General features: G+C 43.2%; 1 protein-coding gene across 2 annotated transcripts in view; it reads left to right on the forward strand.

The window, feature by feature from the left end:
• The first annotated feature begins 10,427 nt into the window (after positions 1-10,427).
• Positions 10,428-18,421, forward strand: part of CPM (carboxypeptidase M) — a 94,355-nt gene continuing 86,361 nt past the window's right edge. Inside the window, exons 1-2 of one of the 2 annotated variants that reach the window (XM_075855009.1) lie at positions 10,428-10,636; positions 17,535-17,694. In XM_075855009.1, the coding sequence (XP_075711124.1) occupies positions 10,619-10,636; positions 17,535-17,694 (178 nt within the window). In that variant the 5' untranslated portion in view covers positions 10,428-10,618. The remainder of the gene's footprint in view (positions 10,637-17,534; positions 17,695-18,421) is intronic. The other variant, XM_075855010.1, reaches the window with a different exon arrangement.

An 18,421-nucleotide genomic window follows, 5' to 3' on the forward strand; every position in this document is an offset into this window, starting at 1 on the left:
TATAACTTTTTTATTTTTTCGTCTACATAGCTGTATGAGGACTTGTTTTTTGCGGGATTAGTTGTACTTTTTAATAGCACCATTTTTGGGTACATATAATTTTTTTATTAACTTTTATTAACTTTTTTTGGGGAGATTATAAAAAAAAACTGAAATTCCACCATTGTTCTATGCGTTTTTAAATGGACGCCGTTAACTGTGCGGCGTAAATAACATGTTACCTTTATTCTATAGTTTTGTACGATTACGGCGATACCACATATGTAGAGTTTTTTTATGTTTTACGACTTTTGCACAATAAAAACACTTTTGAACTAAAATTATTTGTTTTTGCATCGTCGCTTTCCAAGAGCCGTAACTTTTTTATTTTTCCATCAATGTAGTGATTTTTTGGGCTTGTTTTTTTGCGGGACGAGACGTAGTTTTGATTGGTATTGTTTTCGGGTGCATGGAACTTATTGATTAATTTTTATTATGACTTTTTTGGGGGGCAATGGAAAAAAATTGCAATTTCGCCATTGTTTTTTGCGGTTTTTTTTACAGTGATCATCTTGCGGTTTATATTACATATTAACTTTATTAATTGAGTCATTACGGTCGCAGCGATACTATATATGTGTACTTTTATTAGTTTTTTACACTTTTACTAAATAAAACCACTTTTTATGGAAAAAAATGGTTTTATTTTTTTTACTGTCATTTTTATTATTAATCTTTATTTCACATTTATTACTTATTTTATTAGTCCCACTAGGGGACTTTACTGTGCGATCTTCAGATCGCTGCTATAATGCTTTGGTATACTTCGTATACCAGAGCATTATTGCCTGTCAGTGTAAATCTGACAGGCAATCTATTAGGACGTGCCTCTGGCACGTTCTAATAGGCATATGTCCAGGGCAGACCTGGGGGCTTTTATCAAGCCCCCGCCTGCCATGACACCCCATCGGAGACCCGCGATTGCATTTGTGGGCCGCCGATGGGTGACAGGGGGAGCTCACTCTCTCTGTAAACAAGTTAAATGACGAGGTCGCTATTGACAGCGGCATTTAACAGGTTAAACGTCCGCGATCGAAGTAAACTTCGATCGCGGGTGTTGGAGCAGGAGCCCAGCTGTCACCAGACAGCAGAGCCCCGGCTCCAGCCTGCACGGGACACCCGTGCAGGACTTAGACTAGGCCAACGTGAAAAGGCGTCGGCCTAGCCTAAGGCCCCTTAGTGACCAACGTGAATAGGCGTACTGGTGGTCACTAAGGGGTTAAGGGCTTGAGAATGCCTATTTGTCATAATGTCCACTTAGTAAGGTTGGGGATTAGCTGTAGTCAGTCACCCTCGTATTCCAGAATGTAATTCTTTTTGAGAGTCCTAAGGAGGGTAGCACAGAGGACATCTCATGGACGGTAGTCTGATATAGATGGTGCCCTTTGTAGTTGGTTAGCTGAGAGCAGATGAATAGGGTACTGAGGAGTGAACAAGCAATTGAGTAAGCACAGGGCCACCATCAGGGCGGTACCAGTGGTACTGTCATATGGGGTCCATCCATGAAAAAGAAAAAAATTGGGGTAGTTGGTTTGGAGAAAGGAACGGGCCGCATTATATTGCAGGGTTCATTCCCTTCTCCAAATTATTGCTGGGGCCCTGATTTAAAGGTCCTAACAGAATGTTGTGCGGCCACGCTTACAAGGTCCTGTCGCGTTGTATGTGCTGTCAGGACACAACCTACTAACATCAGTGTAACGTCCGTGGTCGCTGACCACGAACTCCTCCCATCCTGTCCACGCCCTTCTTTCCAGAGATGTCTGCACATGCGGCCGTCCTGTTCTGCAGTGACCACTTAGATGCGCTTGCGAGCTCAGTCCAGCCTTAAGGAGCCGGAACGCACACATGTGTGAGATTGAGCGGATTGCTCCCAGATCACCCTGGACTATAAGAAGGGTCCAGCCCCTTCCTTCCTTGCCTGAGCGTGTTTGTATCTACCCGTGTCTGTCTTTGCAAATGGTTCTTTGAGTGTTTTCCAGTTTTCAGTTCCAGTGTTCCCGTTCCTGCTACCTGTATCCTGTTTCCCGTGCTACCGTGTTCCTGTGCTATACTGAGTTGGAGTAGTGTTGTGTCACCTACTACACCCACTGTGTTTCTCCGCACCTGTTGTCTGCCTGCTGCCAGAGCCTAAACCATCGCTACTGTCTGAATTGCCACAGGTACCTTTATCCGAACAATAGACATTGACTTTGTACCCTGTTTGGCCAGCTGCTATACCGCTACGGCGGTATGCCCAGTGGGTCCACATACCCACAGATCGTGACAGTCAGGAGTTTATAAAGCAGGGCCCAGGCGTCAGAATCAGGTGTCAGAAGTGAAGAGGCTCCCAGTGGCCGGATGTGGATCCAAAAAGACCCGGAAGCGGTAAGTACATCAGTGCCTGGTCTGGGGTCCGAAATTTATTTTGTTGGGTCTGGTCTGGGGTCTGTACAAATTTAGAGGGTCTGATCTGGGGTCTGTATTTATTTAGGGGAATGGTCTGAGGTCTGTATTAATTTAGAGTGCTGGTTTTGGGTCTGTATTTAGGGGTCTGTTCAGGAGTCTGTAATTATTTAGGATGTCTGGTTGGGAGTCTGAATTAATGTAGGGGTCGGGTCTGGGGTCTGTATTTATTTAGGGGTCTGAATTAATTTTGTCATCTGGTCTGGTGTCTACGCAGGTGACATGGGTGCAACTCATCAGGAGAAGGCAGAAACTTCGTCCATGCATGCCACGGCGGTGGAAGATCGTAGAGCTTGCAGCAACCAGAAGCAGCAGCCAGCACTGCATCTTTGTGAGTGATTCTGCTGTGTAAAAGCAGCAGCTTCAGTGCAATAATGTTATTTATGCTTCCCCCCTACACAACTGTTTCCCTCTTGGCCTTCCACAGAGCCCCTGCCCCCCTGTCTCCTCCATGCCCCTCCAAATAGCCCCTGGCCCCACTCCCACTTCTGCCACTTTCTAATCTCTTAGTCATCTTTCCCCTCACAGAGCTCCTGCCACTTATTCTCTCCCCTTTGTCCTCTGACAGAGAACTTGCCCACCTGCCGCCCCTGCCCCTTTATAGAGCCTCTGCTAGATTGTGTCTCACCCCTGCCCCCTCCTGCCACTTTCCGTTGCTACCCCCACATACCTTGGTAATGGGGGGGGGGGGGGCAGGCGCCATGACTGTATGTAGTCCAGAAATTTCTGATGACAGGACTGAGTAAGCAGGGATAAAAGAGTCAGAATCAGGTCCCGAGTACGAACAAGACTCCATACTCTGTAGGTAAAAGGAATTGCGTACTTGCGTTCTGAAAAAAAAACCAGAGAAAGTACAAAAAAGTTTCCAGCCAAGACAAAGCCAGGATTCGATTTAAAAAGACCTGCAATTTTGGTAACTAAGCGATCTTCAGACACTAGGATTTGGTCACTTTCATGCAGGGGAACCGGGGTATAATCAGGATAGTGGAGCTTGGCAGAGAGAAAGATGGTGTTTGTGGGTTCGAAACAAACCTCAGACCAGTCCCCTAAATTGGCAGTGGCAGTAAACACTCGTCAGTGGACAGCAGGACCCATCACTGAATACGGCAGACGCAGCAGGCAGCGACAGCTTCGGAATAGGTCCTGCCACAGCACGGGGGCTGGCAACGATATCTAGGTCCCACTGCTAATCATCGCTCACCTATTGAAGTGCACCATTAGTACTGAGGGTTAGAGACATGTCTCTAGATCCAAGTTACCCAGACAGGTTGTGGGAAGTTCAGTGGCCATCAGGTGCCCCTTTTTATTCTTGTCCATTTGGGGGAATATTAACAGAAAGCTCCCGGCTCCTTTAGCCAAACGGAAGCCATAAGACTGTCCTTTTGGCCTGTGTCAAGCTGGGCTTCTCAACTACTTTTCATGGGATATGCGTTAAGCGGATACTATTACAGGCTATGGGGTGATGGATACATTAAAGGGGTATTCCCATCTCAGACATTTATGGCATATATACAGGATGTGGGTCGACCCACCTCTGGGAACCAAACCTATTTATAGCCCTTTGACTCCCGTCCTACCTTCCGGAACTTCTATTCACTTCTATGGGAGTTCCGAAAACAGTGTAGTAAAATACGCTCAACTGTTTCCGATAAACCCGGCCAACTTGTCAGACAGTAGCAGTGGCAGCAAGTAGGCTGAGGGTCAGGAGACCCCGTTCCAGAGATAGGTGTGGGTCCCAGAGGTGGGACCCAGATCTATTAGACTTTTATAGCATATTCTGTGGATATGCCATAAATTTCTGAGATGGGAATATCCTCTAGATGTGCCATAAATGTCAGAGATAAGAACGCCCATTTAAACAGATGCAGCGACATCTGTCACCCATAGACTATAATAGCATCTGTTTAACGGATACGTTATGAACTCTCATGACCCCAGTTCATAACATATCCATTTAACGGATACCGTTATAGTCTATGGTGACAGATGCCACTGTTAGGCATCCGTCACAGCCTACCTTTAACATATAAATTGGGAGCTTTTACTAGCGTATATGTCAAATGTAGTCTAATATTGAGATGTGAAGGGGGCCTAAGTGTAAAATTTTACTCCCATTGAAATCACAATGAAATAGCATGCCACGTCCTCTGGAATGAGAGATGCTCTTTTGTAGCCGCTCTCTGTTCCATACTAACCATTCATATGTAAATTTGAAAAACATTACTTGGTATAATTGATTTGGGAACTTGCATACGGATGACATCGTTCTTTTCACGCACTCATTGACTTCAATGGGCTGTGTGGTGAGCAAAAACGCGCCGAAATAGGACCTGGAGTAGGTTTCACGCAGCGGGCACACGCTGCATAAAAAAAACGCATGTCTGAATAGCCCCATTGAATTACATAGGTCTGCGTGACGGCCGTTGTTTTAACTTCCGCAACACGGACGTAAAATACGCTCGTGTGAATCAAGCCTAAGGCTGCTGCCATGCTTCAGATGTGTGAAGGCAGTCTTCTAAATATGAAACAGCTGTTTATTGTGTTTGGAGACCTGATACACAATCAGAAGAAAAGAAGCTTGGAAAGTGGCTATTCAGAAATTTATTTGTGTATCAGTGTGTCAGGAATTGCTTTAGCAAGATTCAGGGGCGTAACTAGGAAAGACTGGGCCCCATAGCAAACTTTTGACTGGGGCCCCCCCCTCCCCTGGGTGTCACACAACCCCCCCCTTGTCGATAGTGCCTTTTTTACAGCCCCCCTGTAGATAACGCCATACAGCCCCCACTGTAGAGAACGCCATACAGCCCCCTCTGTAGATAGCGCCATACAGCCCCCTCTGTAGATAGCGCCATACAGCCCCCTCTGTAGATAACGCCATACAGCCCCCGCTGTAGAGAACGCCATACAGCCCCCACTGTAGAGAATGCCAACCAGCCCCCTTTGTTATCTACAAAGGGGGCTGTATGGCGTTCTCTACAGTGGGGGCTATATGGCGTTATCTACAAAGAGGGCTGTATGGCGTTATCTACAAAGGGGGCTGTATTGCGTTATCTACAGGGGGGACTCTGTATGGCGTTCTCTACAGTGGGGGCTGTATGGCGTTCTCTATAGTGGGGGCTGTATGGCGTTCTCTACAGTGGGGGCTGTATGGCGTTCTCTACAGTGGGGGCTGTATGGCGTTCTCTACAGAGGGGGCTGTATGGCGCTATCTACAGAGGGGGCTGTATGGAGTTCTCTACAGTGGGGGCTGTATGGCGTTCTCTACAGTGTGGGCTGTATGGCGTTCTCTACATAGTTACAGAGTTACATAGTTACATAGTTACATAGTTTGTACGGTTGAAAAAAGACACATGTCCATCAAGTTCAACCAAGGGATGGCAAAGGGGAAGTGGGATGGCAAAGAGGAAGTAAAAAATTTCTACACATAGGAGCTAATATTTTTTTGTTCTAGGGAATGATCTAAGCCTCTGCAGGTTGAACCTTTCTTTTTCCAGACGGAGGGAGTGCCCCCTTGTTTTATGAAGGGGTTTTACATGGAACAGGATTTTACCATATTTTTTGTATGTGCCATTCATATATTTATATAGGTTCTTTTAATCTTTCCTCATAACTTAGATTCTCCATGCCACTTATTAGCTTCGTTGTTCTTCTTTGTATTTTTTCCAACTCCAGGGCGTCCCTTCTATGAACTGGAGCCCAGAACTGGACTGCATATTCTAGATGAGGCCTCACTAATGCTTTGTAAAGTGGCAATATTACATCCCTATCCCGCGAGTCCATGCTTCTTTTGATACACGACATTAGCCTGCTGGCCTTTGAAGCAGCTGATTCTACAGAGGGGGCTGTATGGCGCTATCTACAGAGGGGGCTGTATGGCGCTATCTACAGAGGGGGCTGTATGGCGTTACCTACAGGGGGGCTGTATGGCGCTACCTACAGGGGGGGCTGTATAGCGTTACCTACAGGGGTTGCTGTATGGCGTTACCTACAGGGGGGCTGTATGGCGTTACCTACAGTGGGGGCTGTATGGCGTTATCTACAGAGGGGGCTGTATGGCGCTAACGCCCCCCTGTAGGTAACGCCATGCAGCCAAAAAAATCCGACCTACAGTGTGTCCCACAAAAGACATGTATCCCCTATCCACAGGATAGGGCATACATGTGTGATCGCTGGCAGCGATAGAGAGAACGGGGGACTGAAAGTCCCCTGAAGTTCTTCATGACTAACCTCTGACTTCCGGCGTCTGCGCAGCTCAATAAAAATGAAAGGAGCGCTGGTCACGCATGCGCACAAGCGCGACCGGCGCTCCATTCATTTCTACAGAGCTGCCGACACAGACCCCGGAAGTCCGAGGTTTGTAATGGAGAACTTCAGGGGACTTTCGGTCCCCCGTTCTCCCTATCAATGCCAGCGATCACACATGTATCCCCTATCCTGTGGATAGGGGATACATGTATTTTGTTTAATGGCAGAGCGGGGAGATACCTAAAGGACCTGTTTTCAGCATGTGACCGGGACAGGAGGGGCGGAGTTTATCAGTGGAGAGACCTGGTGGATGAAGGACCTGTGATATCAAAATCACGTGACCACTGCATTGTAAGGAGGAGGAGCTTAGAAGTGGGAATAATGAGTTCATGTCATGTGAAGAGGATCACATGACATGAGGGTCGGATCTCTGTGAGGGAGCGGGGCTCCTGGGGTGTGTGAAAGTGATTATCACGTGACATCAGGGGGCGGGGATCTGTGAGGGGGCGGAGCTCCTATACGCTGTAAAGTGATGATGATCATGTGATATGAGGTACGGAGCTCTGTCAGGGGGAAAGGCCAGTGGCGTAACTACCGCCGTAGTAGCCATAGCAGCTGCTAGCGGAGCCTCCGGCCATGGTGGGGGCCCGTGCTGGCGGGCGACACGGGCCCCCTCATGCCACGGGCCCCGTAGCAGGCGCTACGGCTGCTACGGCGGTAGTTACGCCACTGCCAAGATTCCAAGATAGAGGGAGCATCCCAGTCTAACTGTGCAGCAATTTATATGAGATTTTGGATTGTGGGATGGATCTGTCAAATTTCATTGTAAAAAGTACAGATGGTTTGTCAAGAACTATAGCCACACCCCTGAGATGGGGTAACTGTCAAGGACCAAGAGCACAATATTATGATGGTTGGTGCCACCATAGGAGCAGATTAAATAGACGCTGTGATACAGTACTCTGTTACATGAAATGTACAGTAATAGTTGTCAGAAACCGGTATGTGGTGCATAATAGCACACAGTTGAGATTATACTATGACTTTACACAAAATGGAGCTGTGGTAAACTTTCAGGAGTTCAAATATATACACCGTTCAGTCATAACATAACAACCACTGACAGGTGAAGTGAGTAACATTGATTATATTGTTCAAGCGGCGCCTGTCAAGGGGGTAGGATATATTAGGCAGCAAGTGAACAGTTAGTTCTGGAAGTTACTATGTTAAAAGCAGGAAAAATGGGTAAGCGTAAGGCTGGGTTCACACAACCTATTTTCAGACGTAATGGAGGCATTTTACGCCTCGAATTACGTCTGAAAAAACGGCTCCAATACGTCGGCAAACATCTGCCCATTACTTTCAATGGGCTTTACGATGTTCTGTGCTGACGACCTGTCATTTTACGCGTTGCTGTCAAAAGAAGGCGCGTAAAATTACAGCCTCGTCAAAGAAGTGCAGGACACTTCTTGGGATGTAATTGGAGCCGATTTTCATTGACTCCAATGAAGAACAGCTCCAAATGACGTCCGTAAAAGACGCCCCGCAAAACGCGAGTACATGCAATTACGTCTGAAATTCAGGAGCTGTTTTCTCCTGAAAACAGCTCCGTAATTTCAGACGTAATTGCAGTTATCGTGTGCACATACCCTAACAATCTGAGCGACTTTGACAAGGGCCAAATTGTGACGGCTAGACAACTGGGTCAGAGCATCTACAAAACGGTAGGTCTTGTGGGGTGTTTCCGGTATGCAGTGGTTCGTACCAACCAAATATGGTCCAAGGAAGGACAACCAGTGAACCAGAAACAGGGTCATGGGCGTTTAAGGCTCATTGATGCATGATGTGGGTGGCTAAGGCTAGCTTGTCTGGTTTGATCCCACAGAAGAACTACTGTAGCACAAATTGCTGAAAAAGATCGTGTTGGCTGTGATAGAAAGGTATCAGAACATACAGTGCAATGGAGCTTGCTATGTTTTGGGCTGTGTAGGCGCAGACTAGTTAGAGAGCTCATGTTGACCCCTGTCCACCACCGAAGTGGCCTATAATGGGCATGTGAGCATCAGAACTGGACTGTGGAGCAATGGAAGAAGGTGGTCTGGTCTGATGAATCATTATTTCTATAACATCATAGGAACCTACCTAAACATTGTTACAGATCATGTTCACCCCTTCATGGCAACAGAATTCCCTAAAAGCGGTGACCTCTTTCAGCAGGATAATGTGTCCTGCCACACTGCATACATTATTCAGAAATGGTTTGAGGAACCTGGCAAAATGTTCAAGGTGTTGACGTGTGGACAAGCCCTTAGTCATCTGGTTTTAATGTTACGGCTGAAGCTGTCAGAAGTTGTCAAATCTGCTTTATGAGCAATGACTTTCAGCTTTCTTTGGAGAGTGTCATGCATGATGGCAGGGACTTCTGCAGTGAACTTTTTGGAGTGCCCTGTACAGAAGTGTGGTGGCTTCTACAGTGACTCACTGAGGTTAGTGATCTGGTTACGGGGTTATGCCCTATATGTTCGCCAACGAGATTCAGGACTGCACTAAAATGTGGCTAAAATGTTCTAGCATTGCTTCCCAGAAGTCTTATCAAGGACTGGGGACTGTTCTTGGGAATTATGGGTGACCCAGCGGTTGGACTACCATAAATCAAGCTATAAGATGCTTTAAACTTTAAAATGTATGCAATGAAGTTATGGCAAAATGGCAAATATCCAATGTTTCAGCAGTCCTACCACAATAATACTCCGTATAAACTATACAGTTTCCTTTCATGAAGTACATTTTAAAGAAATCAATCTGCCGGAATTATACACAGTCACAGAACTTTTAAATATTTATAACTAACCTTTAAATGTTTACACTAATTTCCCTTCCTAAGTCCGACCACGGGAAGCGAAAACCATACTAGATGGATTACGTGTTTCTGGTAATAGCAATGAGGGTCAATATGAATTGCAATGTAAAACAGTCTGTCCTCTTCTAGATGTCACATACCACATTTGTTCGGCGGTGTACATGGCTGTATTCAGGAACTGTGACATATTTGTAAGGCCTCATATACATGTCTGTACGGATCTGTATACAAGCTGCATTGTGTGCATGAGGCCTTATGCTGAGAGGTATCAAACATTATGCAACCTGACTGAATCTTTCACGATTAGAAAGCCCCTTTAACTATGTAACAGGACAGGGGTAGTAAGACGCTCTGACATAGCACAAGCTGGAGGAGGGCAATGATTTCAGTATCTGGCCAAACAGGTTGGGGTGAAGTACTCGTCATTGCACCCTCTTTCTTTTGGGTGTCCCAGTTCACTTAGCCCAAACAATATTATCTTTTACCACATCTCAATGGCTTGTCTGAATATTCAAGACGTTTTAATCCTTTCAATTGTAAAAAGCAATTGAGATTCCAGTTTTACTAGGACTACTAAGGTGATGCCTTCAATTTGGGGTAGAGTATCAGGATATTATGGAAATCGGGGAGGATGTAGTAGCTGTCAATACAGATGATGCATGTGCTCTTATATAAACATCCATAGACGTGTGTTGCCCTCTTCAGAACAAGTTGAAACATACATGTTGAGTTTACAGCGATTTATCAGTCGTCCTGCTTCCTGTATGTCTGATCCACCCCTCATTCACATTACAGGACGCTAGACCCAACCCATAGGAACTATTTGGAGGGTCATAAGTATCCAGAGAATTGTAACAAAACGGCCGCTAGGCGGCGATATTTCAGTATGTCCCAGGAAGCGTGCGCCGGGAGAAGTGCATAGTACCGAGTGCTGGGGAGGTAACTAGGAGTGTGGCCGGATCGGAGTAACCTGGTAGCTCCCGGGATTCAAGAAAACTACTGGAGAGTTGTCACTGCGACTGGCTGGCGATAATGCTCCGGGTAATGAGGGTAATGGTGCTCATTCATCGCTGTCTAGACTTTCATCAACGGCCACTTACAACTTTCAAGGAATTGGTACTGAAGTTACTTGTCACCTGGGGACTGCTTATTATGTCCATGCAATACGCATTACGATGATAGATAGATAGATAGATAGATAGATAGATAGATAGATAGATAGATAGATAGATAGATAGATAGATAGATAGATAGATATGAAACAAAGAGAGATATAAGATATAGATGATAGATAGATGATAGATAGATAGATAGATAGATAGATAGATAGATAGATAGATAGATAGATAGATATGAAACAGAGAGATATAAGATATAGATGATAGAGAGAGAGAGAGAGAGAGATATGAGAGAAAGAGAGATATAAGATATAGATGATAGATAGATAGATAGATAGATAGATAGATAGATAGATAGATAGATAGATAGATAGATAGATGATAGACAGACAGATAGATAGATAGATATGAGATAGATAGATAGATAGATAGATAGATAGATAGATAGATAGATAGATAGATAGATAGATAGATAGATAGATAGATAGATATGAGAGAAAGAGAGATATAAGATATAGATAGATAGATAGATAGAGAGAGAGAGACAGATAGATAGATAGACAGACAGACAGATAGATAGATAGATAGATAGATAGATAGATAGATAGATAGATAGATAGATAGATAGATAGATATGATAAGGTAAAAAATTCTCCTTTTTGGAGTCCTGTAATACAAAGATTATTTTTTATTATTGCATTTATCTACTTTTCTCTTAGGTATTTTTAAGTTAGAACCAAGAGGTTTTATAATTAGCATCAATCTGAAATAAGCATATAAGAACCAGGTACATGATTGTTAGGATAAAACGAACAAATATATGTATGTTATCCGGGCATTGGCATTGTTATGACGCTTTAGATAAAAGCTGTGCATGTTTGTAATTGTAACCTTTTAAGGGGTATTCCAAATATTGACAGTAATGACATGCCCATAGGATATGCCAAGAAAAAGTCTGATAGGTGGGGGGTCACCCATTGTTCTGAAGAAAAAAAAAAGCCTTGTGGTAGCAGCTTGTATTTAGCAATTTAGCACCAAATTGTTTACCATATATCTGAATGACAATATCTCAATCTATAACAATTGCGCCACCTATTTAGAAAAGTATGTACAGCGTCATCAGAATGTACCTTAGGCAGCAGCACTTTTGCTTCCGTGAAAAAAAACCTAGTGGAACGGAAACAGAGGCAGACGAAATCCAACTAAAACAACAGGATTACCATTGAAATCAATGGTCATTCAAATGGAAGCGAAGCTTTCCGTTTGGATTTTCGGCCATCTCTTCCTCTGATGGAAGAGACCTAAACGGGAGACCACGCTAGTGTGAACTTAGCCTTATTTGCTTCTGATAAGTATGTCCTAATCTCGCCTGGTAAAAGTAACCTGGTAGAAAGCAGCTGAACGGGATCCTGGTCAGTGTACACTTAGGCTATGTTCACACGCGTAACAAAAAACAGCTGAAAATATGGAGCTGTTTTCAAGGGAAAACAGCCTCTGATTTTCAGCCGTTTTTTAAGCATCAAGCGTTTTTGGATGCGTTTTTTACGGCTGTTTTTCAATTGAGGCAATGAAAAACGGCTCAAAAAATGTCTCAAGGCGTGACATGCACTTATTTTTTACGGGGCATTTTTTTACATGCAGTTTTTTAAAACGACGCGTAAAAAACCGCCCGGTGGGAACGGAAAGTCGTTTTTCCCATTGAAATCAATGGGCAGATGTTTGGAAGCATTTAGCCTACGTATTTTCAGCCATTTTTTGGGGCGTTTACGGCCCGTGAAATGGCTGAAAATAGGTCGTGTGAACATACCCTCAGCTGTTCCAGTGTATCCTTTAGGTCTTCTGTGAGGAAGGGATATAAACATTATCTTATAAGGCTCAGTTTCTATTCCGCATCAAAATCAAAATCTAGATTTGGAACCAATCATCTAGAAATGTAATCTTTTAGTCACCATTAAGAATATATTTAACGTTAGAGCATTGGTGTTATGAGGTAAGAAGGGCCTACTGATCACTGGGCAAATTGACCTGCGATGTCATATCATTTTACATCGGAATCACTGTTTCCCTGTGTGGCTCTCTACTGAAACATACAAGTCTTATTATATTATAAAAGCTGCATACTGGGACGTAGTTTTACAAGAGCTTCAAAGCCACACGTTGCAGACCACAGCCCTAATATATTTGTGTTGCTTCATCTAACATATATATATATACACACACACTACAAGCTCACCAAGAAAGAAGTCAGTGCAAGGGGAGGTGATAAAATCTGCCACATAACTAAAAAGAAAATAGGATGGGGGAAGTGAAGGTATTAAACCCCAGATCAGACTCCAAAATAAATTCCGATCTCAGGCCACGCCACTTAATAAATTTAGACTTTCGACCACACTTCAAAATTAATTCAGACCCCAGACCAGACCACAAAATAAATTTAGACCTCAGACTAAACCTCTTAACTAATACAGTCTTCCAAAATAAATCAAACTCTGACCCCTAAATTAATGCAGACTCCAGGCCAGGTCCCCCAAATTAAGTCAGAGCTCAGACCCAAACCCCCTAAATAAATCAGATCTCACGCCAGACCCCTAAAAAAATCAGACCTCATACCCGACCCCTAAATAAATTAGACCCCTGAATAAATCAGACCCCCGAAAACAATTAGACCCCAGATCAAACCCCCAGACCCTAAATAAATCAGACCTCAGACTATACCCCCTAATTAAATCAAACATCAGCTCAGACTCTGTTAAATAAATCAGACCTCAAATCAGACTCCCTAAATAAATCAGACCTCAGACTAAACCCGCAAAATAAATTCAGATCTAAGACCAGGAAATTTTTTTAAAATCCCAGACCAGATCGCGACATTTACTTATAGCTCCTGGGTCCCAGGTCCTTTCTCCTCTGGGCGCTACCGCGGCTTACGCAAACTACATTCTGTTACTGTTTAGCTTCAGAACCCAGTGAGGCGACGGTGCCCCGGAGGACAGAAAGGACCCGGGACTGGGAGCGGTAACGTAACAGCATTTATAAACATATAAAAATCTTCATTAGGCGTCAGACCCCATGTGCGCCACTTCCCAAAGTGAATCAGAAACAAATAAGACATTGCACTTGTGCTCCCTTAAAGCTTCACAATGTAAATGTATTCAAAATGAAATGTGTACTAATCTAGGACTGAGCCGTGGGATCGTCATCACTTTTATATACAGCTACAAAGGCTTTGTTCACATAAGACTTCACATAAGGTAGAGGTATTTTAATAAAGTGTTATTACACTTTTAGAGGAGCGTTGTAAAGTGATACAGAGCATTGTAAAGTATATTAGAAGATAAAATGTAGCTCAGTTACTTTCTAAAAATACATTTCAAAAACTAAAAATTCAGGTGTGACTGCAAATAACGTCACTCAGATTCATTTCCCTGTCATACTAGCAGGTTCCTGTAACTGAGATATGAGGAATTGATATCAGGGTCCTTGCACTGAATGGTTAATTTAAGTTTGCCATATGCAAGTGAACACCATAAACATGCATGCTTGGCTTTCCCGAGTGTGCATGTTTATCTCAATGGGGAGAGGGGAAAGAGCCAATGCCAGAGCCCTCTGACAGCGGCTTATCTCCTGCAGGAACATCTTGTCTGATCCTTTTTTTACCAGACATTTGCAGTCTGGGGATGGTCAGGAGACCCCCCCTTCCCCCATACACTTTAGATTGTCAGCTGATCCTGCCAAATCGACAGGTTTGCCCAACTTTTCTCTAATGTGTATGGCCAGCTATAGGTGTCCTTGTGGCTTATAATGGAGCCGTGACAGATCCGTTTTCGCTGCTGATCCATATGGACATTGACGGATCTCATTGATTTTATTGGGGTTCACCAGGCTTCCAGTTTTATGGCGGCAAGAATAGTAGTGCAAACTAATCAATTCTTGCTGCCAAAAATACCAGTGATTTTTCCTTTTTCTTTTTCTTGTACAACTGGGAACGGTCTTTCTTTTTATGTCCTTTCAAAAGGCAGACCCTGTGGTGTGATATTTTGTTCTATAAGAAAATTGCAGTTTTTTTCTGTTTTGATTCAGCAATTTTCTAGCTGCATGCTCTATAACTTAGTGAATTTGGACACTGAATGTCATTAGGCTTTGTTCACATCACGTTTGAGCCCTACATTTGGCGTATCTGCTGTAAAAAGCTCCCAGTTTATAGGCCAAATGAATCTATAGGACTCCAATTACCCGATGGCTGTCAAAAGTGTTCCCTTTTGGCCTCCTTCGGACTGGTGTACAGCAGCATACCTGTTTTTTTGCTGTATAGAAAAGCGCTTTTCTGAGTAGAGGCATCCTGCAAAAAAAATAAAATTACCACGTGGTGTACATTTTTTAACATGTTACTGTGTGGTTATACAGTTGCATATGTCAGAGACTTCCATTAGAGGTTTACGTTGGGCAATACTACCGAGGTATAAGTCTGTCGGAAGGCTCTGATGTGATGTGAACAGAGCCTAACATGTTCAAAATTATGATGGTTTGGCGCACCCATTTCTAAACATATCCATACACACCACATTAATTTTGGCGAAAATCTGATGTTTATGGGGGCCTCCTGACTGCATGTTAGATTTCAACATGCCCGGTTGTTTTGTTCAGCAGGAAGGTAAGCCGCTGCCAGAGGTATCCCCTACCGGTTGATATAAACATGCACACTCGGCTGGAAGCAAATGTGCATGTTTATGAGGTGGTCAGGGGGGATAGCGTTTAGCCAAAAGAGTGTTCAGCCAGCAGAAATATTATGTATATGGTTTCCTTTTGGGTGCATAAATTAAAGCCTACAGTTATGCAATTGACTTAGAAAGACCTTAGCAGTAGAATGCGTCATACCGAAGAACTACAGTAAGTAACTTTTGTAGAGCGCCACTTTTCTGATAAGGCATTTCATCAAATTTCTACCCTGTAGATATTCCCTGGTCTACTGCAATTTTGTGAAGTTGAAATGCATTGGAGAAAAGAAAAGCTCAGTTGTGAAGGGGTAGGCCTCACAACTAAGTTCCAAACTTGCATCTGTAAGCCACATAAACAAAGGACCTGTTCATTGGGAGCATCATAGATTGGATTTCAATCGTTGAGCAATGGGTAGAAGCTGAAGTTCTTAAAAGCCAATTACCACTGGACTCTAGAGCAGTGAAAACCCCATTCTTTAGGCCTCATGCACACAAACGTGTTTTTGCAGCAGCAATTCACCCACAAATCTGATTTGCGGTCCCATTCAATTACATGGGCCCATGCACACGGCCATGGTTTCCACGGCCCGTGCATTGCCCGGGAGCCTGGACTGCAAAAATATAGGACATGTCTTATTACGGCCGCATTTTGCGGTCCGGGCTCATTGACATGAACGTACATGTGCCTGTGATTTGCGGGCGGCCTGTGGATGACACTCCACGGCAGTCTGAACCGCAAATCACGGGCTGTGCACACCACTACGGTCGTGTGCATGGGCCCTAACAGTGATAAACCTACTCCACCATCTGACAGTATGATAGGTGAATCTGTGTTTGAGAGCCGCTACAAGAAAATTTACTCAAAGAAAAAATGGGAGGAATCCTCCAGCTCACCACTGCTGTGTCTCAATCCGAACTGTCGGATCCAAGTGACGTCACACGGTCGGAATCATAGAAGAAAAGAGAATCTCTGATCCAGAGCTGATTGTATTAAAAGGAAACAGTGTTCCATGTCATTTCATAAGTAAGGACACAAGCGTTGTCTGAAACGCGTAGGCGATTTTTCATTGCAACCACCCCTTTGTATATTGGAGTTTTTAAAATAGTTTGCAATAAAATTGGAACACAGTTTCCTTTTAATACAACCAGCGCTGGATCAGTGACTTTCTTTTCTTCTATGAAGAACATTTACTGCCTGAATGTACTTTGGTGCATTATGGAGAAGACTTTCCTATTTTAATATGATAATGCTCCTGTCATGAGAAAAAGGTTTGTTGAATTTGGTGTGAAAGAGCTTGATATTTGGATGCGTAGAATAATTGACAACGTAAGTCAAGATGAGCACTTCAATTTAACATGACAGACATGACTTGACTTAGGTTAAGGCATTAGGCATATTGTTTTTTAGGGCGTGTTAAGCTGATAGAGGAGAGGGTCATCATTTATACATAGGACTCTTAGGACTCATGCACACAGCCGTATCTCAGCTCTGTACAACCTCCGTGTCGTAGCATGTCCGTGGCATGCTCTATCAGATTCCACATGTACATAATTCTCCCCTAGAAGCATTCCTACTACAGAAGAATATTGCCTTACATACAGAGTCTGTACGGTAACACATGGAGGCCTTGTGGCTCCATACCATTTTTTTTGCATTAAGGTTTTTATTCATTTTCCTCAAGAAATAAAGTGGTTCACACAATATAGTAAACATAGAGTTAAAGTCTCAAAAAAATAACACAGGATGTAATGGAGCTGTACGGTCTCTGTGCACGTGGCTCTACTGTGTATATGAACCCTTATCTGGATATATCTTATTCTTAATCAAAAGATTCTATTAAGTCGTGACCTGTGTTTCAGTTATTCATATCTCAGCTAGTTGAGGCTTATTGGAGTAAATCCACTTACTTGCATAGTGTTCACAGTCTTTTACGTACTTAAAATAAACCACAGGTTTAACACAGATATTTTTGACAGCATAGCTAAGCACCTGGCTAGGAGACTGCAAGATATAAGTTTGTTTAATATGTTATTCAATAAATCGTTAAATTAAAAGAATAAAAAATTGCTATGGAACTTGCACATACTGAAGTACTGTCAATTCTCTGTTATTAGGCTGCTGTGTCCCTTATGTGGCTGGGTGCTCTCCCTCTCTTTGCACAAAGTCTAGATTTTTCCTACCACAATTTTGGACAGTTGGAAACTATTTTAAAGGACTTTAACTCAAGATACCCAACAATAACATATCTTCACAGCATTGGGAAGTCAGTGGAAGGTAAGATTACATCTAAATCTAGCTGTCATTGTTTGCCTTGATGAAGTGAGTAATAGTAGTCATATAATGGGACATACATTTACTTATATTTAACCCGTTAACGTCCTAAATGACCAGAATTTTTTTTAGCCACTTGGCACACCTAGTGTTTAAAGGTCTTAACCTCTTTGTTGGGCTGCCAAAGTAATTTTTGTTTCATTTTTTTTCCCTTTTTTTTTTTACTGTTTTTATGCCTTTTTTATGGGGTTTTATACCATTTTTATAGTAATATTTTTTTTTTCTTTGAGTTTTATTAGAGGTTTATTTTTACAAAAAGTAAAAGAAAAAATAACCTTATATTTAATTAATATTTATTTATTTTTTAAATGAGCAAATTCTCCCTTAAATAAAGTATTATAATGGGTTACCTATTCAGTTTTTTAGTTGTTTTTATATGTAATATGTATTGGGTGAATAGGGCGGCTATGGCAATAGTTTTAGGTCGGAGCGGGCTAAGGCTATGTTCACACTTGCAGAGTTTTTTGACGCGGAAACCGCGTCGCAAAAATCGGCAAAAACGGCCCGAGAACGCCTCCCATTGATTTCAATGGGAGGCGCCGGCGTCTTTTTCCCGAGAGCAGTAAAACTGCCTCGCGGGAAAAAGAAGCGACATGCCCTATCTTCGGGCGCTTCCGCCTCTGACCTCCCATTGACTTCAATGGGAGGCAGGAGAAAGCGTATTTCTCGC

Source organism: Rhinoderma darwinii, chromosome 3 (genome assembly GCF_050947455.1).
Source record: "Rhinoderma darwinii isolate aRhiDar2 chromosome 3, aRhiDar2.hap1, whole genome shotgun sequence".
In the NCBI taxonomy this organism is placed as follows: domain Eukaryota; kingdom Metazoa; phylum Chordata; class Amphibia; order Anura; family Rhinodermatidae; genus Rhinoderma; species Rhinoderma darwinii.